At 33.0% G+C, this 22,537-nt stretch overlaps 2 protein-coding genes across 3 annotated transcripts; one reads left to right on the top strand and one right to left on the bottom strand.

Annotated features, from left to right (window-relative positions):
- Positions 1 to 240: 240 nt before the first annotated feature.
- Positions 241 to 993, top strand: LOC114580020 (disease resistance protein Pik-1-like). Of its 2 annotated transcripts, none has more exons than XM_028696400.1 (3): positions 241 to 446; positions 547 to 622; positions 756 to 993. In XM_028696400.1, the coding sequence occupies exons 1-3, from the start codon at positions 438 to 440 to the stop codon at positions 962 to 964; spliced, it is 294 nt and encodes a 97-aa protein (XP_028552233.1). In that variant the 5' UTR covers positions 241 to 437; the 3' UTR covers positions 965 to 993. The 2 variants fall into 2 exon arrangements, with proteins under 2 accessions (XP_028552233.1, XP_028552232.1); XM_028696399.1 differs by having other exon boundaries at positions 249 to 446; positions 544 to 622.
- A 13,419-nt stretch (positions 994 to 14,412) lies between these two features.
- On the bottom strand, positions 14,413 to 22,070 carry LOC110091971 (kinesin-like protein KIN-5A). Its single transcript, XM_028696398.1, is given in 23 exon segments — positions 14,413 to 14,805; positions 14,901 to 15,052; positions 15,129 to 15,238; positions 15,325 to 15,426; positions 15,499 to 15,704; positions 17,708 to 17,791; positions 17,880 to 18,038; positions 18,135 to 18,242; positions 18,314 to 18,475; positions 18,559 to 18,734; positions 18,838 to 18,924; positions 19,034 to 19,145; positions 19,238 to 19,318; positions 19,401 to 19,454; positions 19,554 to 19,630; positions 19,928 to 19,997; positions 20,096 to 20,252; positions 20,348 to 20,445; positions 20,532 to 21,005; positions 21,094 to 21,252; positions 21,328 to 21,457; positions 21,556 to 21,756; positions 22,004 to 22,070. Coding segments are annotated over 22 exon segments (3,141 nt in total). The 5' UTR covers positions 21,717 to 21,756; positions 22,004 to 22,070; the 3' UTR covers positions 14,413 to 14,583.
- Between the last annotated feature and the right edge of the window lie 467 nt (positions 22,071 to 22,537).

Below are 22,537 nucleotides of genomic sequence, written 5' to 3'. Positions count from 1 at the left end.
ATATTTAAATAATTTTATATTTATTACGTCATCCTCCGATTCAACCCCAATTCGACCCGATTAAATCATTGAACTTTGAACCTCTCATTCTAATTTATTATCAGATTCGATTTTTACCAACTATATATATATGAGATACATTCTCTCTCATTCTTATCATATTTCTACAATTTTACTAACGAATCATTATTTAAACTATGGTGCAACAATCATGCATATGACTTATGAGAGACGCCTCATTTTACAATCTAACGTTATTTATTTCCACTGCGTTGTAGTTTTCCGCGTCTGACTTCGTCGCCACTGACCATTTCCTCGTCCGGTCCTATATATCCTTTCCCAGTTGCCGTATCCTTTCCTCATAGCCTCTATTAAAAAAACTGTGAAGCAGTAAGAGCTACTAACGTTATTACTATCGGTCAGGAACCATTCCCTGCATGGCCAAGGTGAGTATATTCAAAACTGTAGAGAATTAAGAGTTGCAGACAAGCAGCTTAGCTTCAAGCAATTAACAGAAGCAGTACATCTCTCCTTAATCTGCAGCAGAAGGTGGTGCTCAAGCTCTCCATGGAGAACAACAAGCAGCGCGCCAAGGCCCTCAAGTGCGTCACCAAATTACACGGTAACATTCTTTATATTATAATATACGCAAGCTTCGAATTCAAAATCTCTTGACTGATAGTCAGAACTCTCAACCAACAAATCAAGATGAGCGGCGCTCGCTAAGCTGATGTTTGAATTTACTTCATAAGCAGGGATAGCGTCGGTGTCGGCCGATGATGATAAGATCACAGTGGTTGGCGAAGGGATCGACTCGGTGAAGCTTGCAACGATGTTGAGGAAGAAGATGGGGTTTGTGGAATTGGTGATGGTGACCCCCGAGAAGGAGGAGAAGCCAGTACTTGATGCCAAGAACATGCAGCCCTTAGTTCAGCCGATCTACTACTATGCTTATCCTGCCTGAATCAACATAACGGTTATGTATTTGAAAAAGAAATTTTGTTTATTTGTTTTCTGATATTACTAAGGGTATACGTGTGCTTTGGAATTGAGCTGTAGATGAGTAATATTGAAATTTGGGAGAGAAATAGGGTCATAATATATTGATCTAATTTTCATCAAAATGGTCTTAATAAAGTTTATTGATCAGTCAACTTTTTATAATATTTGTTATGACAATTATATGTGAATATCTTTTTATTTTGTTGCTCTATATATCATGAATGTTATAGAAATTAAAATCACATAACTTCATATTATTTAAATTTAATAAAAATATCATATATTAGTTTTTAAGATTGCTATTATCAAAATTAGATGATAATATTTTAATCTTATTTATTTTAATAATTTTGTGTGTTTTACTTTTGGGATAAAATTTAAAAGTAGGTGAAATATAAAAATTTAACTATTAAAAGTTGCATATTGAAATAAAATTTTAACGACTGACTACTGAAATGACAATTTTTTGTGTATTTTTTTTATAATCTTAAGTATAAAACTTAAATATTTAAATTATATAAATTAAAATATAATTTTATTTAAGCTTTTTTCATAGGATTTAAAATTTATTATATTAAATAAAATTTAAATTCTAAGGCGAAAACTTTTAAAAAATAATTTTTATATTTATTATATATATTTTTATGTGTTTTTAATGGGCGATTAATTGATTTTTCTTTTTTCCTACAGATTTTTTTTTGTTGGCTTTTTAATTTTTATAATCCTAGGGGAAAAAAATTTAAGAAATTAATTTTGATTTTTGTTATGAATTAATACCTACTTTATTTAAATGTAATAAAATTTATTTATATTTTTAAAGAGTTTTAATTTTATTTATTTAAGTTTTCAAAGCAATATGTATTGATAATGGACAATAAATTTTTTTGAATAAAGCTAATAACGCATAGATATTTTATTTATATTTTTGAAGGATTATTAAAAAAAAAGGCCACTAAAAATTCATTTGAAACAGCAAAAAAAGTCAATTTCCCATTAAAAATACATTAAAATACATAAAAAATCTAAAAATTTAGTTTTGTTTAAGTTTTTTCCTTAGAATTAAAATTTATTTAATTTAATAAAATTTAAATCCTAAAAAAACTTCAAAGACATTTAATTTTAGTAATTGTTATGCTTTCATCTTAGTTTTCTAAAATCTTATTAATTTATTTCCATAGAATTATAAAAAGTCAATTTCCCACTAAAAATTCATTTGTCCTTACTTTACTTCTCGATGGAAAAAGTAGTTGGCACTTAGCAAGTCTATTATGCACGCCATTTGATCATCAAGGAGAAATTATTACGTGTAGTCATCAGATCGTTCAGAGATTAATCAGGATGTGTCACGTCACTCAATACACAACAGTACACAATAACGATACACAATAAATTAGTGACGTGACACGTCCTGATTAACCTCCAGACGACATCCGGTGATTGCACGTAATAATTTCATGACCTTCATGACCATTGCTCTCTATGCTTTAAGTATCTAGGAGGCTAGGATAAAATTTTGTGGGTAACTTATGCTCTACATTTAAACTTTTCAAATAAATAAAAAAAATAATGCCATTTTTTATTAAAATTTTAAAATCATAATTATAATTTGCCTAGCTCAAAGTATTTTACTTGTCTCCATAATTTATTTTTAAGAGGATTTATATGCATATCACTTTATATCATACTACTTATATATTTAACATCCAAATTTTTAATATTTCATATATATTACTCATTGTTGCGTCCTGGAGTATTCGCGGCGGTAGAGAAATATAAAGTTTATTGTCTTAGTGTTGTACGAAAGTCGGGCACGTAATCAGATAAGAGAGTGGGTCTAGCATTTATGAGACACCAAGATTTTTACGTGAAAAACCCCTGAAAAAAGGGAAAAATCACAGGGCATAGCCCAATTTGAATAAATCCACTAGCATTGCAGTTGATTACAAATGAGGCCCTTCCTTGGGGGAAGGCCTTGGCTCTATGTACATCATATGCAGTATATTACATTGTGGGAATACAAAGAGCTACTGTTGATGTGTTAATTTGTTCGGATGGATTATAGTCGCAGGCGATGAAGGTCGGAAGGACTGTAGCCGGTGGGCGACGTAAGTTAGGAAAACTGTAGTCAGCGGGAGACGGAGGTTCGGAGGACTGTAGTCGGTGGGAGATGTAAGTCAGGAGGACCATAGCTGGCAGGCGACGGAGGTCGGAAGGACTGCAGTCAGTGCGCCACGTAAGTCAGAAGGACCGTAGTCGGCGGATGATGGAGGTCGGAAGGACTATAGTTGGTTGGCGACGTAAGTCAGGAGAATTGTAGTTGGGGAGTGATAGAGGTCAGAAGTACTGTAGTCGGTGGGCGACGTAAGTCAGGAGGACGGTAATCGGTGAGTGACAGAGGTCAGAATGACTGTGGTCGGTGGGCGACGTAAGTCAGGAGAATCGTAGTCGATAGGCGACGGAGGTCGGAAGGACTGTAGACAGTGGGCGACGTAAGTCAAGAGGATCGTATTCGGCGGGCGACGGAGGTTACAAGGGTTGTAGTCGGTGGGCGACGTAAGTTAGGAGAACCGTAGTCGGCGGGAGGCGGAGGTCGGAAGGACTGTTGTCTAGCAATGGATGTTAGAAGGAGGACGTCAGATAGAAGTCTTGTAATAGATATAAATCCAGCATCGGTTAGATGTTCGAAAAAATTCCGACAACTGGTAGAAGTTTGTCATTTGGTAGAAATCTGGCGACGAGCAGAGGTCCGACGTCGAGTAGAAGTCTGACGTCAACCGACGGTCGGGGAGAATTTCTGCGTTACTTGGAGATCGGGTGGAGTTTTGGCGTCACTTGAAAGTCGAACGGAACTCCGGCGTCACTTAAGCAGAATTCCGGCGTCGCTTGGGCAAAATTCCGACATCTGGTAGAATTTTGGCATCACTTGTGCGTCGAGCAGAATTCCGGCTTCACTTGGGCGTTAGAAAGAATTCCTGTATCTTGTGAAAGCCGGGCAGAATTCCGACATCATTTGGGCAAAATTCCGGTGGCGGTGGTCGAGGAGGAGTTTCTTCCCTCCGATCCTCCTCTTCTATTCTCCTTATTCTTGCTTTTGCCACCCCCCCCCCCTCAAAAGAAATGAGGGGTTTATTTATAGTTTTCTAATAGTGGTATGACCAATAAATAGGACGAGGATCAAGGGAAAATATGGAGTAGTTTGGATGGACGGCCGATATTGAATCTTTGATAGTGGACCGTTCGTCAGACATTTGAAGGTTTTAATGATATTGGAATATGTCGATCTTGGGCTCGTTGGATTTGTCTCGTCGAGCCGCTCGATTCTAATGAAAGCATGTCACGCTTAGAAACCATTTGGTAATCCAAATTGTGGTTCGAACCTTCCAACAGCGCTTCGAGTCCTTAATTTGGACTCATTTGGGCTTGGATTGAGTTGAATTTGGTGTCATTGGGTTTGTATTTTCGAGACGCTCAGTTTGACTATAAGTTTGCTCAAATCGGAGTTCAGATGATCCAAGATTTAATTTTTGAAATTTTCAACTTGATTTTTGCCTCGAGATTCATGCCCAATCAAGATAATTTTTCGATGATTTATTACTGATATATAATTTTTATATCAAATATATCACTCTTATATTCATTCCTACTAGACACTAGTTATATCTTTATATAAAATTTAATAATTCATTTATTGTACTTATATTTGATCTATGTGTAATAAATATGAAATTTTAAAATTTTAGTTATTAGATATGTAAATAATATGATATAAAGAGGTATATATGTAAATTTTTTTTAAAGTAATTGATATAGAGTACATAGAAATTTAGAAATATTTGTTTGAATGTCAGAAATAGGAATTTTTATTGCGTCCTCCCACCTGACGTAGAGATACGTCCTCACACCGCCAAAAAACTCGGTTTTTGCTCGGTATTGCTACGTATTATTTGATAATAACGAGGAATATCATCATGTGAAGACCAATACCGAGTTATACCTAGCTATACCGAGCAATACAAAAAAATACCGAGTTTTTTCTAGGAAAAACTAGGTATTTTTTGTATTGCTCGGTATTGCTCGATATAACTCTGTATTGGTCTTCACATGATGATATTCCTCGTTATTGTTTGGTATTGCTCCGTATTTGCTCAGTATTTCTCATTTTTTAGCGCGATTTTTGCGATGGGATGACGTATCTCTACGTCAGGTGGGAGGACGCAATAAAATTCCCAAAAATAGAGAGTGAGAATATCATTATATGACCACTCCTTTATTTTTTACTTATTTATAATTATTAAATAATGACTGTAGGCTAAGTCTTCCAAAAGAGTCAATATGTCGTCTTCTGTATAAAGCAGTCCAAATTTTAATCAAAACAATTTTTTTGTCTTTTATTTTTCTTTTTCTATTTTCTTTTCTAAAGCATTTTCTAAAGCATTGACCAACTGCTTTAAAGTAGTCAGTCGTTTACTTCTAATACTCTTTGAAAGCTACACTTAACATTTGTTGCAACTTGCAAGTGGGCAATAAATATAGAATATGATTGGGATGATTTTTTTATTTTAATATGTTTAAGATTGTAAGTATTTTATTTTTATTATATTAATTTTTTATTGATTTAAAAAAAATTATACTTGAGAAGTTATTTCTTACAGTAATTTTTCAAAAAAATTATTTAATTATAAGAATTTTACAATCACTTTTATAAAAAGATGCATCATTCTCAACAAAAAAAAAAAATTATTTTGTTCGAACACTGGACGACATCTAGAGACCAACCAAAATGCACCACATCACTTTTTTACTCGGTTCTGGTATTCAGTACGACTATGTACCGAGTAACACGATGCATTTTGATTGGTCTCCGAACTGTTCGGTATCCGCACATAAATAATTTCTCCCCAACAAAACCCTTAATAGACGCATAGTAACTACAATATGCAATATGGTTTTGATCTTCCCTTAGAAAAGTTGCAGACTATTCTCGCGAGTCAATTTGATTTAGAGATGTTCAAGTCATTTAGTTCTTATTATAATGTGGCTCTATCCTACGTAGTCATACACTATAAAAATGAATAAAGTACTAAGATAAATAATGGGACATTGGCAATACCAAAATTAAAATAGCTTATTCTACTCCTCCATAGTTATAATATTTTAATTTTCCCTCAAATTTCCATGAGAAACAGAGAATTAATACATATATTGAATTGTCTTTTAAGAGCTCATTTAATTAATTGTATATCACAACATATTTAATGATTTTTTTCATTTTTAAATTTAATTTATATCTAAACTTGAAATTATTATAATTATTTTATGATAGAAAGTGAAGCTTAAATTTAGTAATTATCTTAATATAAAAGTATATTATTTTGTTCTTTTATTTCATATTTTTATTATTTAAAATTTTTTAGGACATTTAGGCCATTTAAAATAAACTTCCACACACAATGCATACACAAAGACTAGAATCTAATTCCTTTTTGTTGGAAGCCTAAGCTCTCAACCAACAGGTCAGGATGAGTTGTGTTTTATTATTTAATTTATACTTTAATGTATTGATGTTTAAGTAATGTTGAGGTCATTAGAGTGAAAGCATTATTTAATAATTATTAAATGAGTGGGACACCAACTGTTTTTATTCTCGAAAGAAAGCAAGAGTAGGGGTGTGAGTGAGTCAAAGTCGACTCATATGCTGGCACGGTCTCAGTTCAATAAATGTTTCATGGGCCAAATTTGATGAGCTAACGAATATATTTGAGCTAGTCTTGTCTCGACTCGCTAGCTTGTGATCTGGCTCATTTTAAAAAAATATTAATATTAAATACACTTAAATATATTACTTTTTAAAATTTTAAGTACAAAGTTGTAAAAGATGTTTAAAAATATATTTCATTTTTCTAAATTTAGTAATAATTTATTATATATTTTTAAATTTCTCATTCAATTTATTATTTTATTAAAATTTTTCCAAGGAAAAAACATGAATTAGAATGAATTAATAGCCATTAACTTTATTTTCTTAGATAAGAAAATTTGAATCAGAATGAATTCATAGTACTTTAATTTATTTTAAGATTAATATAGTATATAACAAATAAATTAAAAAATATATTACATGCATGCCTCAAAATAAATTTTATGAATATAAAATACATTCTCAATAAAATTGGATTAGAATATTCTAATTTAATTTTTTTTAATTGTTTTGAATATTTTTAATTTTATTCTTATTTTAGAATCTTTATTTTTTTAGCTTATGCCTAAACTATTACTATTAAGGTTTCGTTTGGAACAGCTTTCTTATTGCAATAAGAAGTAATGAGAAAATCGTCCCAAACGAAACCTAAGGTTTGGTTTGTGTTAGTCTTCTTGCTGTTTTTTAAAACAGCATTTTAGTACAAAAATTATTTGAATTTGAAAATTTTATATTAAAAAGTTATTTAAGAACTCAGTAAAAAAGTTGTCACAAACAAAATTTAAGGCTTCATTTGGAATAATTTTTAACCACAATTGTTTTATTGGTTTCAATACATTTTTTGTAGTAAAAAATTGCTTAAGAAAGCAATAAAAAAACTGTCTCAAATGAAGCCTAACTTAAGCTTCGTTTGGTATGACGTTTTAATTTTTTTTAAAGTAAATTTTTAGTTCAAAATTTTTTAGAAAATGTTTTGAATTAAAAATTTTTGTACTAAAAAACAGCTTTAGAAAGAATTAAGAAAACCGCCCTAAGGAAGCCTTATTCCACGTTATTTTGCTTAACAACAAAACGTTTATAATATGATGACCCATAAGTCTACAAATAAAAACAAAAAACAAAAGGAGTAAAGCTACATATATGAGAGTTCAAGATTTGTCATCACCCCAACAATCTCTTTCTAGCAAACTTGGTTTTTTTTTTTTTTTTAATTTATCAGTTAAGAAATTTTGTACCACTGAAATTAATTTTATATTTCATCTAATATATTTATTAAGATATTAAGATCTTCCTACCTATTTAATATGGGTCCTTAGAGGAAGTAATTTAATTTAACTTTAAAAAAAAAAAGAGCAAAGAAATGTGAAGTGCAAAACTTTAAATATTTCATAAATATGATTATAGCTATATATATTAGGGGGATTTAAAAACTTTTTTATCTTTATTTATTTATATAAAATTATAATATGTTTGATATAACATTTTTATGTGATTTAGATATTATGGTTTTATATAAGTAAACATAACAATTTAGATGTTAGATATGTAAATACACAAAAAATAAAAAATTTGACTGTAATTTCCCCATAATGTCTAAAATATGTTAGCTATTTCATTTTATGTGAAATTATGCCTTAAAGTAATTTTCAGAATTTTTTTTTTCTTTTTAGTTGCCACATGCTTATGAAAATCTATTATAAATAAATTTTATTCAAACTTAGGGGTGGATCCAGCCTTTTTTTTTAGGGTAAACAAACTCAATATATAAAAAAGTAAATAACAAAAATTATATATATATATCATTAGCAAAATTTTAAACAAGGCATCGTATTTTATTATAATTGATATATCATCAAAAAATTATCTTGATCGGGTACGAATCTCGAGACAAAATCAAACCAGAAACTTCAAAAATTAAATCTAGGATCACCTAAACTTAATTCGATTTCAGCAAACTGACAGTCAGACCGAGCGTCTAGGAAATACAACCCAATGACACGAAATTCGACTCAATCTGAGCCCAAATAAGTCCAAATCAAGGACCTGAAGCGTTGTTGGAAAGTTTGTACCACAATTTGAGTTACCAAATGGTTTCCAAAATTGGCGAGCTTATAGTCAAATCGAGCGGCTCAATGAGACGAATCTAAAGAACCCAAGATCGCTAAATTCCAAAATCATTAAAACCTTCAAATGTCTGATGAACGATATACGATCAAGGGATTCGATATCAATCGTCCATCCAACCACTCCACATTTACCCTTGATCCTCCTCCTATTTACAAGTCATGCCACTCAAGAATATTTATAAATAGACCCCTCATTTCTCTTGAGAGGGAGCGGAAGCAAGAAGAAGAGAAGAATATAAGGGAAGAGACTCCTCGACCATCGCAGGAGTTTCACCCGAACTCCAAGTGACGCCGGAATTCCGCCCGACCTCCAAGTGACGCCGGGATTCCACCCAACCTCCAAGGGACGCCAGAATTCTGCCCGACTTCCAAGTGACTCCGGAGTTTCACTCAAACTTTAAATGACGCCGGAGTTCTCCTCGGCCGCCAAATGACGTCGGACTTTTACCCGACGCCAGACCTCCGCTTGTAGCCAAGTTTCTACCGAACACCGGACTTCTACCGGTTGTCAGACTTTTGTTGGACATCTATCCGATGCTGGATTTCTTTTCATTGTTGGATTTCTACTTGACGTCGTCCTTCTGACCTTCGTCATCAGACAATAATCCTTCCGACCTCTGTCGCCTGCCGACTATGGTCCTTCTGACTTGTATCGCCCACCGACTACAGTCTTTTTGACCTCCGTCGCCCGCCAACTAAGGTCCTTTTGACTTACATCGTCAACTGACTACAGTTCTTTTGATCTTTGTTGCCCGCCGACTATGATCCTCTTGACTTATATCGCCCTCCGACTATAGTTTATTCGACCTCCGTCGCCAAATAACGATCTTTATGACCTCTGTCGCTCGTCGACTACAGTTCTTCTGACCTCCGTCACCAGATTATGGTCTTTCTAACCAAATAAACACGTCAACAGTGATTATTTGTATTCTCACCATGTAATGTACTTTATAAGATGTACATCAAGCTAAGGCCTTCCCCAAATGAAGGGCCTTATTTGTAATCAACTGCAATACTAGTGGATTCATTCAAGCTGAGCTAGACCTCGTGATTTTTTCTTCTTTTTAGGGATTTTCAACGTAAAAATATTGGTATCTCTCATAAATACTACACATTCTCTCTTATCTGATTGCGTGTCGGATTTTCGTACAATGTTAAGACGTTATATTTTATATTTCTCTACCGCCGTAAATACTCCTGGACGCAACAATAATTTATGAAATAAAAAAATTTACAAACTTTGCAATCTACTTTTCAATTTCTGATAATGTTGCATAATAACTTCATTCGGAACATAGTCAAATATTTTCTTCTCAATGTATGACACTATATAATCATTAAGCCAGACATCATCCATTTTGTTACACAACTGATGTTTAATAATCTTCAGTACGGAAAATGGTCCCTCCAATGTAGTAGTAACAACTAATAAATTCAGTGCCAAAATTATAAGTCTATAAACTAGGGGATACATAATATTTTTTTTCCTTTACAATCTATTTTGTAAAAGCAACAATGCTTGTCAAAGATGTAAACTTATCGCTAGTACGCATATCAATAATATAAGTAGATAGTTGATGATCAATGCACAAAAACAACTATAGAGAAATTTATTAGATACAACTCAGTAAGACGAATTAACATCCCCTTGTAATAAGCATAGAACATATTACTTGGATTTTGACATGTCACATAAAGAAGTAACTATGTACTAGTTTAAAAGAATCAATTATTCAGTTCCTGAAGTTGCCTATCAATAATAATATTGAAGAAATCAACTAAATAATAATGAATGTTAGTTATTTATGCACATTTTCGTACTAACTATCCACGAGCCTTGAATTTAGAATCAATATTTGAAACTTCAATTTAAAAAATATTACAAAAACGTAACACTTCTTTAAGTAAAGGCTTCCATTCATTTTCCCTCATCATTTGCAATCGTTTTTTATACACTTGTACCAATTTCATTGCATTTATAATATCTTGGTTCTTTTTTATAAGACTTATGATAATTCATTTGTAATCTCTAAAATTTTAATCATTAAATGGAGTGACAAGACAAAGTTAAAAGATTCAATGACATTTATTAAAACACCAGTTTCAATAATTGTTGATCATGTATTCCCTCTTCCTTGATAATTTCAAGCACTTAGAGTACAGAAGTATACATTTTATTATATTGATTAATGTTTAAAAATATGAACTTCAACGGGTATCACCAGTATGATGCAAATTAGTTTCTTGATTCAAACCTAGACCACTAATTAACTCTCCATTACTTAAATAAAAAACTATTTTATCATGCTGCATAACTTTTAGAGTATTTCTCTTACATACTCCAACAATATTTATAATTTTTGAAGTAATCTCAAATAAATGTTTTGCTTGCCAATGATTTTTTGCAACAATAACCAAAGCTAATTGGAGTTGATGAGCAAAACATTGAATATAAAATATTTGAGGATATTTCAGAATGAGTTCTTTTAAACCATTAAACTCATCCCGCATATTAGATGCTACATCATAACATTGACATCATATTTTATGTATACTTAATGAATATTTTACAAGAAGAGCTCCAGCTGATGCCTTAAGTGCAATTTAATTTGTTGAATATACATGACTAATAACAATGAACCTCACAATTATTTAGCCCATCTTATCCACTATATCACCGCAATAGTTAACTATTCTTTTGTAGATACATCAAAAGATTGATCAACTAGAATTTTGAAGTACGAATCAATAATATCATTCATGATTACAACCAAAATCTCAGCAGTCATACAAATACAAATCTCTTTTTGGACTTTTGGTGCAATCAATTTTAACTTAGCACTTGTATTTTCAAATATAACTTTTCGGACCTCTTCAATATGATTTGCAAGAAAATGAAATAATTTTATGTAATTTCCTTGGTTATCTAAGCTGGAAGATTTATCATGCCTATGAAACGATAGCCCTTGTCAAATAAGAAAGCGAACACAATCAACAGCTGCAATTAATATGATGCAATATTCTTTTTTATTATTCTATTTTTTTCTTGACCATAAAGCGGGGATACTCTATTCTTGAAGCTTCATTAAAGCCTCACATTAATGTCTTTCCTTGTTATGCGCATTATTGTGTTCCCCGACATGATTCAAAAGCTTCTCTTTTCTCTTCCAATTCTTAAATCCCTAACGAACAAAAGTGTCTCCACCACCTTAGCAAGTATTAATTAGCTCTTGAGGCTTAAATAAGTAGTAATAAAGACAAAATATGTTATCCTTTTGACACTATATTCTATCCAATCAAGAAATTCTTTAACCATTTGGAATTAAATCTATGTGCAATATTTCCTATCGTTGTTTGAGAGAAATGATGATTTTTTATTTGATGCGGTCCCTTCAACAAATAAGTTCTACAAATTTTATTCCTCTCATTCACATCATAACTTCAGATTGATGGTCGAAGACCAGGGTCAGTAGGGAGATTGTTAATATCAATATTGACACGTTATTTTCGCTTCAAGAATCATTTCATTTCTCAGAAGCCAGACAAATATCTCAACAAAATAAAAACTAAAATAAGCTCCTAATCCCAAGAATGAAATGTAATGCTCCTAAGTATTTAAACTCTACGATAAAATTTGAGAGTTTTTGAATGTTTTGTGACTTTTGTCTTTCTGTAAGTAAACAAATTCATTATAAAAATGCATATTCAATTCGTTAAGTTTATAGAGTTTGAATGGTAGGCCAATACCTGTTGCAATATGTCCAGAACTAGAAACACAATCTTCAACTTAATGGTTCTTCCTCACCAGATATTCAAATAAATTAAACTTGGCTTGATTTGAAAATGAGGATGACTATTTTAATTGTGGAGAGTTTGGTGAGCATAAAGAATGATTTCATAGGTCTAACGTACTCTAGATGTGATGTTGGTCAATTCTGTACTGAGTTGACCAAGGTTGGAAATTTGGTTAATATTTTTCTGCTCACTAGAGACTTGTTATGGAACATGAACAACAAACAGAAAATAAGACTATGGCTAAATTATTTCCTAGAATTTTGACAAAAATAACTGCAAATTAATTTAGTGCAGAATATGAACTAATAATCTTCTGATTAAAGCAAAGTTTTCATTTTTAAATTCAGTTACGATTTCTTTCCTTGTTGCTGAAAGTTTTTGATACAAAATAAATTCGGATAATCCGATTTTATAACTTTGCTATCTTGCATTTCTTTAAAACTTTTAGAACTTTTCAAAATATTCTTAAGCGTTAAAAATAGATCATCTAAAAATGCTAGTTGGATTAGATAAAGCTTACCTTCAAATTGAAGCAAGGTTCGAAGGCTTCAATCCGGACAAAGGCTGTGTAGAATGGCGACCTCTTCAAACCACCGAGAAGATGCGAAGAAGAAGACGAGGGCTAAGACGCCGGTGTTGGGTGAAGAAGAAGGTTGCGACAACGAAGTGCGAAGCCGAAGGGCAAAGACGAACGATGGAGGCGGGAAGACGCGCGAACCGTCGTCTTATGTCTGTTCGAACTTCGGGAGCGGGATGAGCAGAACTCACGAGGTTGAGTAAATTTGGGCAAAAATACCCTTTTAGTACATTAATTTTTTTTAGGGTGGACATTTGCCCACCACCCTAGCATGAACCGGGATCTTCTTGTGTTCAAACTGGTTCACATTCTAATTTTCCTTGAAGTAGATTCAAACAAGATTTGATCGAATCGTATTATAACCTAATTCGATCAAAGTTTCCTCAAAATTTGAACTAATTGGTTCAAATTTGTCAATAGTCCCATTGGTGAGCCCCAGTGGGCTCCATAATTCAAAACTGTGTACAGGGGAATATATATATTGAGTTATTTTTTTATTTTTTCCAGATTGTGGTGGATACAATTTATTATTTATTTAAATGAAAATTTATTTTGGAAATTGTTAATATGACTTGCGAATTATGCTTACATATGATTTGCTATAAAATATTTTTGTAAACATATTGAAAGACTTGGCATGATTGATGCGATGCTTTGCATGTGTTCTGATGTGAGGAAGGATATGAAATGTCATATGATCATCTTTTTTGCATCGATGAAACAAGTTAATGGGCATTATGCCATTATCTCTATGATAGTGAGAAGAGGGCAAGGCTTTTCTCCCAAGATTTTATAGCTATTTATTGAATGTTTACCATATTAGACTACTTTCTATCTATTTAGCTTTGTTCTCCCAACTACTATATAATATAATAATTTTTTTCAAATGTGAACAAGAGTCATCATTTTGATTACAGCCTAATGTGTGATGATTCGACAGTTCTTTCGAGAAAGTTTATGCTGATTTTAATGAGTGAGTTTTCTTTACGTTCATACATTTATGTTAATGTTAGTGATTATGATGCCACATATTTCAAAAATACATTGTCAAGAAGGTAAAAAGAGAATGAAAATTATTCTCTCCCTCCAGAGATGTTAGAGCTACTCTCAATGAGCAAATCACCTTACTCCTTTCCTCGCCAAAAATAAGAAGAGAGAAGCAATCACAAGCCATTGCACTTGTTTGCTTGCCTTTGGCTCTGTAAATAGTACAATATGCAATGATAGGCTAATCATTGATACTCCAGAAATTGCAAAACTGGATTGAAAGATTCATTTCAATCACTCCATCTTTTATCCATGGTGGATAAACAAGCCTGATCATAAAGTTGTATATAGCTATATTTTCAAAAAAAAAAAAAAAAAAGAGTTCGAATTCGTTGCCATCAATTTTTTGCGGTCAGAGGAGCTCTACAGTCTCTTCGTAGGGCCTGTACTTGAGTCTCCTGGGCTCCAAGAAACTGTTTTCCCTCTCCACCAACGGCAGGCTTTGCCTCCCATGACTTCAACAACTCTTCAAAAGCAGGAGTTCTCATCTTCTCAATAAGGCCGGGACTGCACACATTAATTGGTCGTCTTGTTGGTGTCAAACAAGTTTCTTTGTCCACCTGATTTTCAAATGAAAACTGTTCCTAGTAAGAACCATTCTTTCAACTGCAAAGAAAAAGAAAATGATTTGATTCAAATCAAATAAGTTGATTACCATGTATTCTTTCTCCAAACAATTCTCTGCATTTTCTGTGATCTTCATGGTGCTGTGTTGATGTCCAATCTGTAGTTCTCTCAACTCCGCACGGCACGGTACAATTAAGGAATCAAATTTTTGACAAGTTTTATGATCAAGCTTCTGTGAACCTACATTTAGAGAATGTATATAAACTATTGCTGAAAGTTTGGCATGAAGAAACAGTTGGAGGATAAAGGAACTTACTATCAATACATGAAAGAAGACCGTTGTGCTCAATATCAAGATCTTCTATAGCAGTATTCATGGAAGCAGATGATCTACACTGTATTAGTTCATTTGCTTCTATTCCGCTTCTGCAATAAATTGGAGATTATATAAAAGAAATGTTTTAAATTTTTTTTTTTTTTTTTTTGCTTAGATGTATCGAGAGATGGAATACTTGAGGAGGGACTCCATTGACGATTTATTGTTTTGTCCAAGGGTAAGCAAGGAACTTTGAGCAGTCTCCCATTGCTGCAAACCTGATGTTGCCATTGATTTGCTGCATGTTCCAAGCAGAATTTCAGAGTGGCTTAAAGAGCCTTTTAAAGAGTCATGAAGAAATCACACCAACCATTCTTGGAGGCCTTCTTCTATGACCATTTTCTCACTCTCTACTGTAGTGCTATCTTCACGGTAGTTGTTTTCAGTTTCTTCCATGTAGATGGTCCATTGTTCCTTCATTCGATCAGTAAAATCTTGTGTTGAAGAAACTTCAGTCTTTAAGAAACTAGTTCTTTCAGCATCCATCTCTCGGAGAGCAAAAACTGCTTCTTGAACCTATGAAAAAGCAGACATATTAATGAAAACTCAAGAAAATATGTCCACCCATAAAATCAAACTGACGAGATTTTTTCAGCATATACGGAAATTAATTAAAACCTACATATAATTTGATTGCAACCAGTACTAATAGAACAATTGAGAAATTTTATAAAATAAGGTGTATAAAATTAGTAGAATAAATATTAAATATGTGATATATAATTTCATTGACAATTCTTCATTTATTGTTAGAGGATATTGTGCTACTGAAGTGTTGTTTGGTTAAAATACTTAATATATTTTGCAATGGTAAGAAAATAACTTAATATATTTTCCATTCAAACAATAATAACATTATAAGAAAAACTCGTTTGTTTTGAATGAAAATCTTTGAACAAACATTACTTAAAAGCTAGTATTCGAAGTTCGTAAAGTCGGCCTTTATGCCTTTTCCATAATAACATTGTAAGATAAAACAATGATGATTAAGCTGGATAATATTGGCATTAAATAAAACCTCTGAGAAATTTAATAAACTATAGATGTTTAAATGATGATTAAGTTTGTTTTGAAGGAAGAATTGACATTTATAGTTGTTTAGTTGAGTTTTATGTTGATTTAGTGTTATTAAGTTATCAATATTGATTTAGTGTAAAGGTATTTAATGATGTTAGTGTTTTCTAGATTTTAACTGCTGCATTATGGGGCTTTCGAAGATGTTAGTGACATCTAAGGATGCCTCCCATTTCAACTAACCACTACATGCCACTTGTTTAGGACGTATACACACTTTAGATAGCTTACTTATTTAAATACAACGTCTGACATCTTCAATAACATGAGCATAACAACAGATTAGCATGTTTATGACATCTATTAAGGCTTCTTTTGGGACAACTTTTTTACTGCTTCTTAAAATAATTTTTTAATAAAAAATTTTAATTTTTATATTAGAAAGTTGTTTTAAGAAGCAGTAAGAAAATAGTCCCAAACGAAGCCTAAATCTATTATGTGAACTTGTCTTTGTCCAAACATGTATAGAGCAATAACTAGTTTGTCAACTGCACAAGGATAATAATGTCATTGTAATTGTGGAAATCATTTAGGAGTATATACAAATAATAAAGTTTGTTTTGAAGGAAGAATTGACATTTATAGTTATTTAGTTGAGTTTTATGTTGATGTAGTGTTATTAAGATATCAATATTGATTTAATGTAAAGGTATTTAATGATGTTAGTGTTTTCTAGATTTTAACTGCTGCATTATGGGGATTTGAAAGATGTTAGTGACATCTAAGGATGCCTTCGATTTCAACTAACCACTACATATCACTTGTTTAGGACATATACACACTTTAGATAGCTTATTTAAATACGTGTGACATTTTCAATAACATGAGCATAACAACAGATTAGCATGTTTATGACATCTATTAAGGCTTCGTTTGGGACAACTTTTTTACTGCTTCTTAAAATAACTTTTTAATAAAAAAATTTAATTTTTATTTTAGAAAGTTGCTTTAAGAAGCAGTAAGAAAGCCGTCCCAAACGAAGCCTAAATCTATTATGTGAACTTGTCTTTATCCAAACATGTATAGAGCAATAACTAGTTTGGAACAACTTTTTTACTGCTTCTTAAAATAACTTTTTAATAAAAAAAAATTAATTTTTATTTTAGAAAGCTGCTTTAAGAAGTAGTAAGAAAGCCGTCCCAAACGAAGCCTAAATCTATTATGTGAACTTGTCTTTATCCAAACATGTATAGAGCAATAACTACTTTGGTACAACTTTTTTACTGCTTCTTAAAATAATTTTTTAATAAACAAATTTAATTTTTATTTTAGAAAGCTGCTTTAAGAAGCAGTAAGAAAGCCGTCCCCCAAACGAAGCCTAAATCTATCATGTGAACTTGTCTTTATCCAAACATGTATAGAGCAATAACTAGTTTGTCAACTACACAAGGATAGAAAGTCTGAAAATTGAAATCTCCAACTAATGTAAATAGGAGTAAACATACCAGTTTTTTCTTTCTAGCATTTGAATTTGCTAGCATTTCTTCGACTTTCATGAGAAATTGTTTTTCCTCTTTAGCAGCACACTCCTGAAGGCACAAGATAAAATTTATCAAAATATCACCAACATATTTTATCTTCTGTTAAGAGAACAAAAGAAAGCTAAAAGGGGTCCACCTCAAATTTCTTCTCAAGCTCATATAACTGTTTCTTTCGAATAGTTTCTGATTCGTCCACAATCTTGCTTATTTTGGCTGCCTGAACATCTAAATTACAGAAGAAAGTAGAAGTTATCTTGGAAATAGATCTTGTAGCTTCCACAGTTCTAAGATGTCCCTGTCGATAACAATTGATCATAAGAAAACACATAACAGACAATGAAGCCAATGGGAAGAGGGAAATAAATAAGCATTGTCAATAATAGCTACCAACCTCATGCTGCTTCCTTGTGAAAGAAACTAATTTGTCTTCCATCATAGAGAGGGTGGTTTTTAGCTCATTAAGTAACTGATTTCCCTCTTGAGTGATATTTTTAAGACACTGTAAGGAAGGGAGGTAAAGTCAGCTCTATGTTTTAACGAAAATTTATGAAATAAGATAGATTTTCTTACATCTTCCAGTCCAGAATAATGCATTGATATTTGTGAGTTGAGTTTCCCAAAAGTTAACAGTGACTTCTGCTTAAGTTCGCCTGTGAATCCATCCATACTTCTTATACCATTACCATACACATCTTTCAATCTCTCCATCCACTCGTGAAGTTCTTTAGTGGTCTAAAGAGTTATGACAGAAAATAATATTCACAAAAATTCATGAAAGGTTAACAAACTAGCTTGGCATCAACCATTTAACATACCTTAATCTTCGCAGAAATAAATTACCGCACTTCCTCTTCCATTTGTTTGAGATGGTTTTCTTGTTGTGTCAAAGATGTAGAGACGGTGTTGTGCAAAAGACCCAACTGCTCTGTCAAATGGGATTGAAATCTTTGCAGGATCATTTTGTTTCCATCTTCAATCTTGTTTTTCCTGTCTGAAATCCAATCACCAGAAATATGCACATGAGAGAAGAAGAAAACATGGCATTACTCCTGCTTATATTTTTAGAAGCAAATTTAATGGGTAGTGTCACCAACCAATTTTAGAACACAGGCCATAAAAATCTTCTGCTGCATCTTCAAGTTCAATTCGAAGCTCCAAAGCAAACTCAATAAGCTCTTCCTCTGAGAAAAGAGGGAAGATTCATGCCATACATGTCATTCTAAATATTTTGTCAAGACTCATAAAATAACTAATTTCTAAGAATACGAAATGCAAACGATCTTGGCCTACCAGACTCTAAAAGTTTAGATATCAGATATTCTTTTTCTTTAATAACTAAATTTGCTTGTTTATAACGTTGTTCGAGGTCAGATAAGGAGTGTTCCGTTTCATCCAGTTGTCTCTACAAAAAAAAAAAAAAAAACGAGCGTTAGTCTTTTCCGATTTCAAGTAGATGTCCATGAAAATTTTGAACTTGAAAGAGTAGTTCCATGCCTGAGTCTTTTCAAGCTTATCACTTAGATCCGCATGGAGTGTCCTCTGAGATCTGCAAAGATCTTTTAGACCAACCAATTCCTGTTTTCAAGGCAAGGCCTATGAATTAAACTATACCAGTGATTAACGGGGAGTTTTGCCATTACTAAAATGGGAATGATACCTTATCCCTTACTTCCAGTTCAACTTCCAAGCATTCCAATTTCTCTGACATAGCCTGAAGTGCAGACAAAAGCTTCAGTAATAATCATGCCTCATTTAAATCATATAAATGGTATTGCAAATTATCAGAAGCTATTGAAAGTAGTGAAATAACCTTTTTTAAAGCCTCGTCTTGCACAAAGCAATCTTTTGGAATGTATATACCGTTCTTTTCTCTTGCAGCATATAGTTCTGTAAAAATTATCATCATGAAATAAGCAAAATGATCCAGTTTGCTTTAAAAGAAAAGCAGTTCCTGTATAGTTTATCATTACTTCATAGCACTGAAAGAATAGCTTGAGCACTTATTCAGATTGACTATTTGAAAGTAAGGACTAGAAGCCACAAAGTTGTAATTACTCAGAATAATTTAGACTAGCAGTCTCAGAATCCAACATAATCATTCAAATATTCACTTTCCTAGTAAATTTGAAACCATTGAACTTTTCGGTAATGCCAAAAAAATGATGAGGAGATCAGGGAAGAAACCTTGTTTTAGGCGGTCTATCTCAGAGTACAAATCCTTGATCAGTGCAGATTTCATCATCTTTTGATTGACCTGGATTAATGAAAGACATTATGAGAACTATATCTTATAAAGTCTATGGAACTAATTTTAACCAGTCAAACTCCACCAAGAGGTATTGCGCAATCTACCTCTGGCTTGTTCTTTATGTTTTTGGCACGGTGTGCATAATCCAATGTATTCAATGTTTCTTCCAAGCAGTGTATGGATGGTGAGATTGTCGCAACAATGCAAGTCTTTGTTTTTCCTCCTAAGGAATCTCTCAGAAGTCTTGTTAATTTGCTATCCCTGAGGAAGTGAAAATTTTGAAGCAATGATTAGTCCTTGAAGAGGAGTATATATGCAAACGATAATAACAGAAAGTTGTAAAAAGGAGGTATAACCTATATGGAACATGGCCGGAGTGGTCAACAAGAGCATTAATAACTCGACCAAGTGTAAGCAAGCTTTTGTTAATTTCACCGGCTTCTCTTGCCCTATTCTACAATAATGAATCAATGACCAATCAGCAAATAATGTTGTTAGAACTGGGCATTTTTCAGTTATAATAGATGAAGAGTTACTCACATCTCTTGCACCAGACCTCGAAATGTTTTCGGAACCAGCTAGATCAACAAGATTAAGTTTCCCGCATTTGATCATCTCCTCACCCTCTGGAGTACACTCTTTCATATGAATTGTTATGGAAAAGATTGAATGTGATCGACTGCTTTGTTTGTTCAGCAATGTTTCTGCAGTACGCCTCTTCGAAGAACCTTTCTCTAGTATTCTATAGATTTCACCAGCAGTTGCAACTATCTCCTCTTCCAGGCCCCTCACAAAAACTCCTCCCTTTCCATCTTCCATTAGAGCTATCGGCTTCTTGGACTTTTCCTCTAAGAGCCTTGGTTCTTCAGGAGCCAGAAGATCTGTTATCTCCTCATTATATAGCTCTAGAAATGAAACTTTCATACTATACTCAGAATTCTGAGCCTCAAGCTTATCAAAGATCTGACGAACAGACCTCGGAATAACACCAGCATCATTTGGAAATTCTCCATTCTATATAAATTGTTATTCAAAACATGGCACACAGCTATTAATTAATAGATTGAAAATAACTAATACGAGCATTAAAAGAAAATTTAACCTTTGCATTAACAGCTCCTCCTTCCATAGTGTATGTTTTTCCGGTGCCTGTCTGACCGTATGCAAATATAGTACAGTTATAACCCTCAAGAACTTCTCTCACAATAGGGGAGACTGCTTGCTCAAACAAATCATTTTGCAGTGATGATGGGCCGAAGACCTATGGGATTACACTAAACTTATACCAGAGGAAAGAACTCAGAATTTTTTTTTAATTAGGTATTGGATATCAAACCTTATCAAAAGTAAAGGTCTTATCAATCTGCTTGTTAGCAATGTTCTGAACAGCAGAAACTTCTCTCCGCTGATCGTTGCAGGATATCACCACTGGCGTGTTGAATCTCATCTCATCATCATTCAAAGGCCTAAAACAGTTCAAATAATTGAAGGAAATCAATTAAGTGAACATACACAATCTAAGATTTCATGAAAAGCTAAATTGTTCGCGGATTGACGTCCTTACCGGCATCGGACAATGACCTGAATATTGACCCCCTTGTCTTTATCATGCTTGCTGTTGGAGTTACTACTGGTATCGTTTGCTCCTTTACTCGACCTATCGCTGGATCGAGGGGTCTGCGGTGAAATAGGTATAAGACCTCCTTTCCTCTGAGAATTATCCATCAGCAAACCACTGGGAGAATCCGAATCTGCCGGCGATGATCTAAACCATGAACCCACTCAAAAGTTTCAGCAAACCTTTAGTTTCTTGAATCCTAAAGATGATAAAAAGAAACGCTAATCCTAGCCCTAAGGTTGGTTTTATTCTCCCGGATACAAATTCAAGAACACAAGAAATAACAAAGGGAATGAGAAGCAAAATCTTTTGTAGTTAAAAAAAAAACTGAAAAAGGATGAGTAATGCGTAAAAGAGGAAGAGCGATGAAGATAAAAGGAGACTGGAGGCTTACGAGCGACCGGGGAGAATAGGCGAATAGATGCAATACTGGCGAAGAGTTCTAAGTGAAAAAACACAAAATTGTGTTTCCGCTTCTCTTCTCGTTTCGAATGCAATCGGAATTTATTGGCGAATTTACGTTTGTTACGAATAGAACAAAGGCTAATTAAGTCGCGTGGAAGTGAGATGAGAGAGACGCATATAGGAAAGGGTAAGAGCTCAGAGACAGCGCTATGTGGCTGACTAGCCGTTACGAGTAGGATTCGAACGTTGGAAGCCGTCCAACCGGTCTATTATATTCAAAATTTTAAAGCAAAAAATTGCGCCATAAGATGTCTTTTAATTTTGTCACATCTTTTAAAGAAGGGAGATTTATATACATATCATCCTATAGTATTATATTTACATATTTAACATCTAAAACTTTAATATTACATACATATCACCCTTAGTTCATTTTCATATCAAATATAAGTGCTATAAATGAAATATATGAGTGATAGGAAGGAAATATGAGTGGCATATTTGATATTAAAATAATATAGAG

The sequence above is a fragment of the Dendrobium catenatum genome, unplaced genomic scaffold (assembly GCF_001605985.2).
Source record: "Dendrobium catenatum unplaced genomic scaffold, ASM160598v2 fragScaff_scaffold_743, whole genome shotgun sequence".
NCBI lineage: Eukaryota > Viridiplantae > Streptophyta > Magnoliopsida > Asparagales > Orchidaceae > Dendrobium > Dendrobium catenatum.
This window is presented reverse-complemented; position numbering and strand designations above follow the sequence as displayed.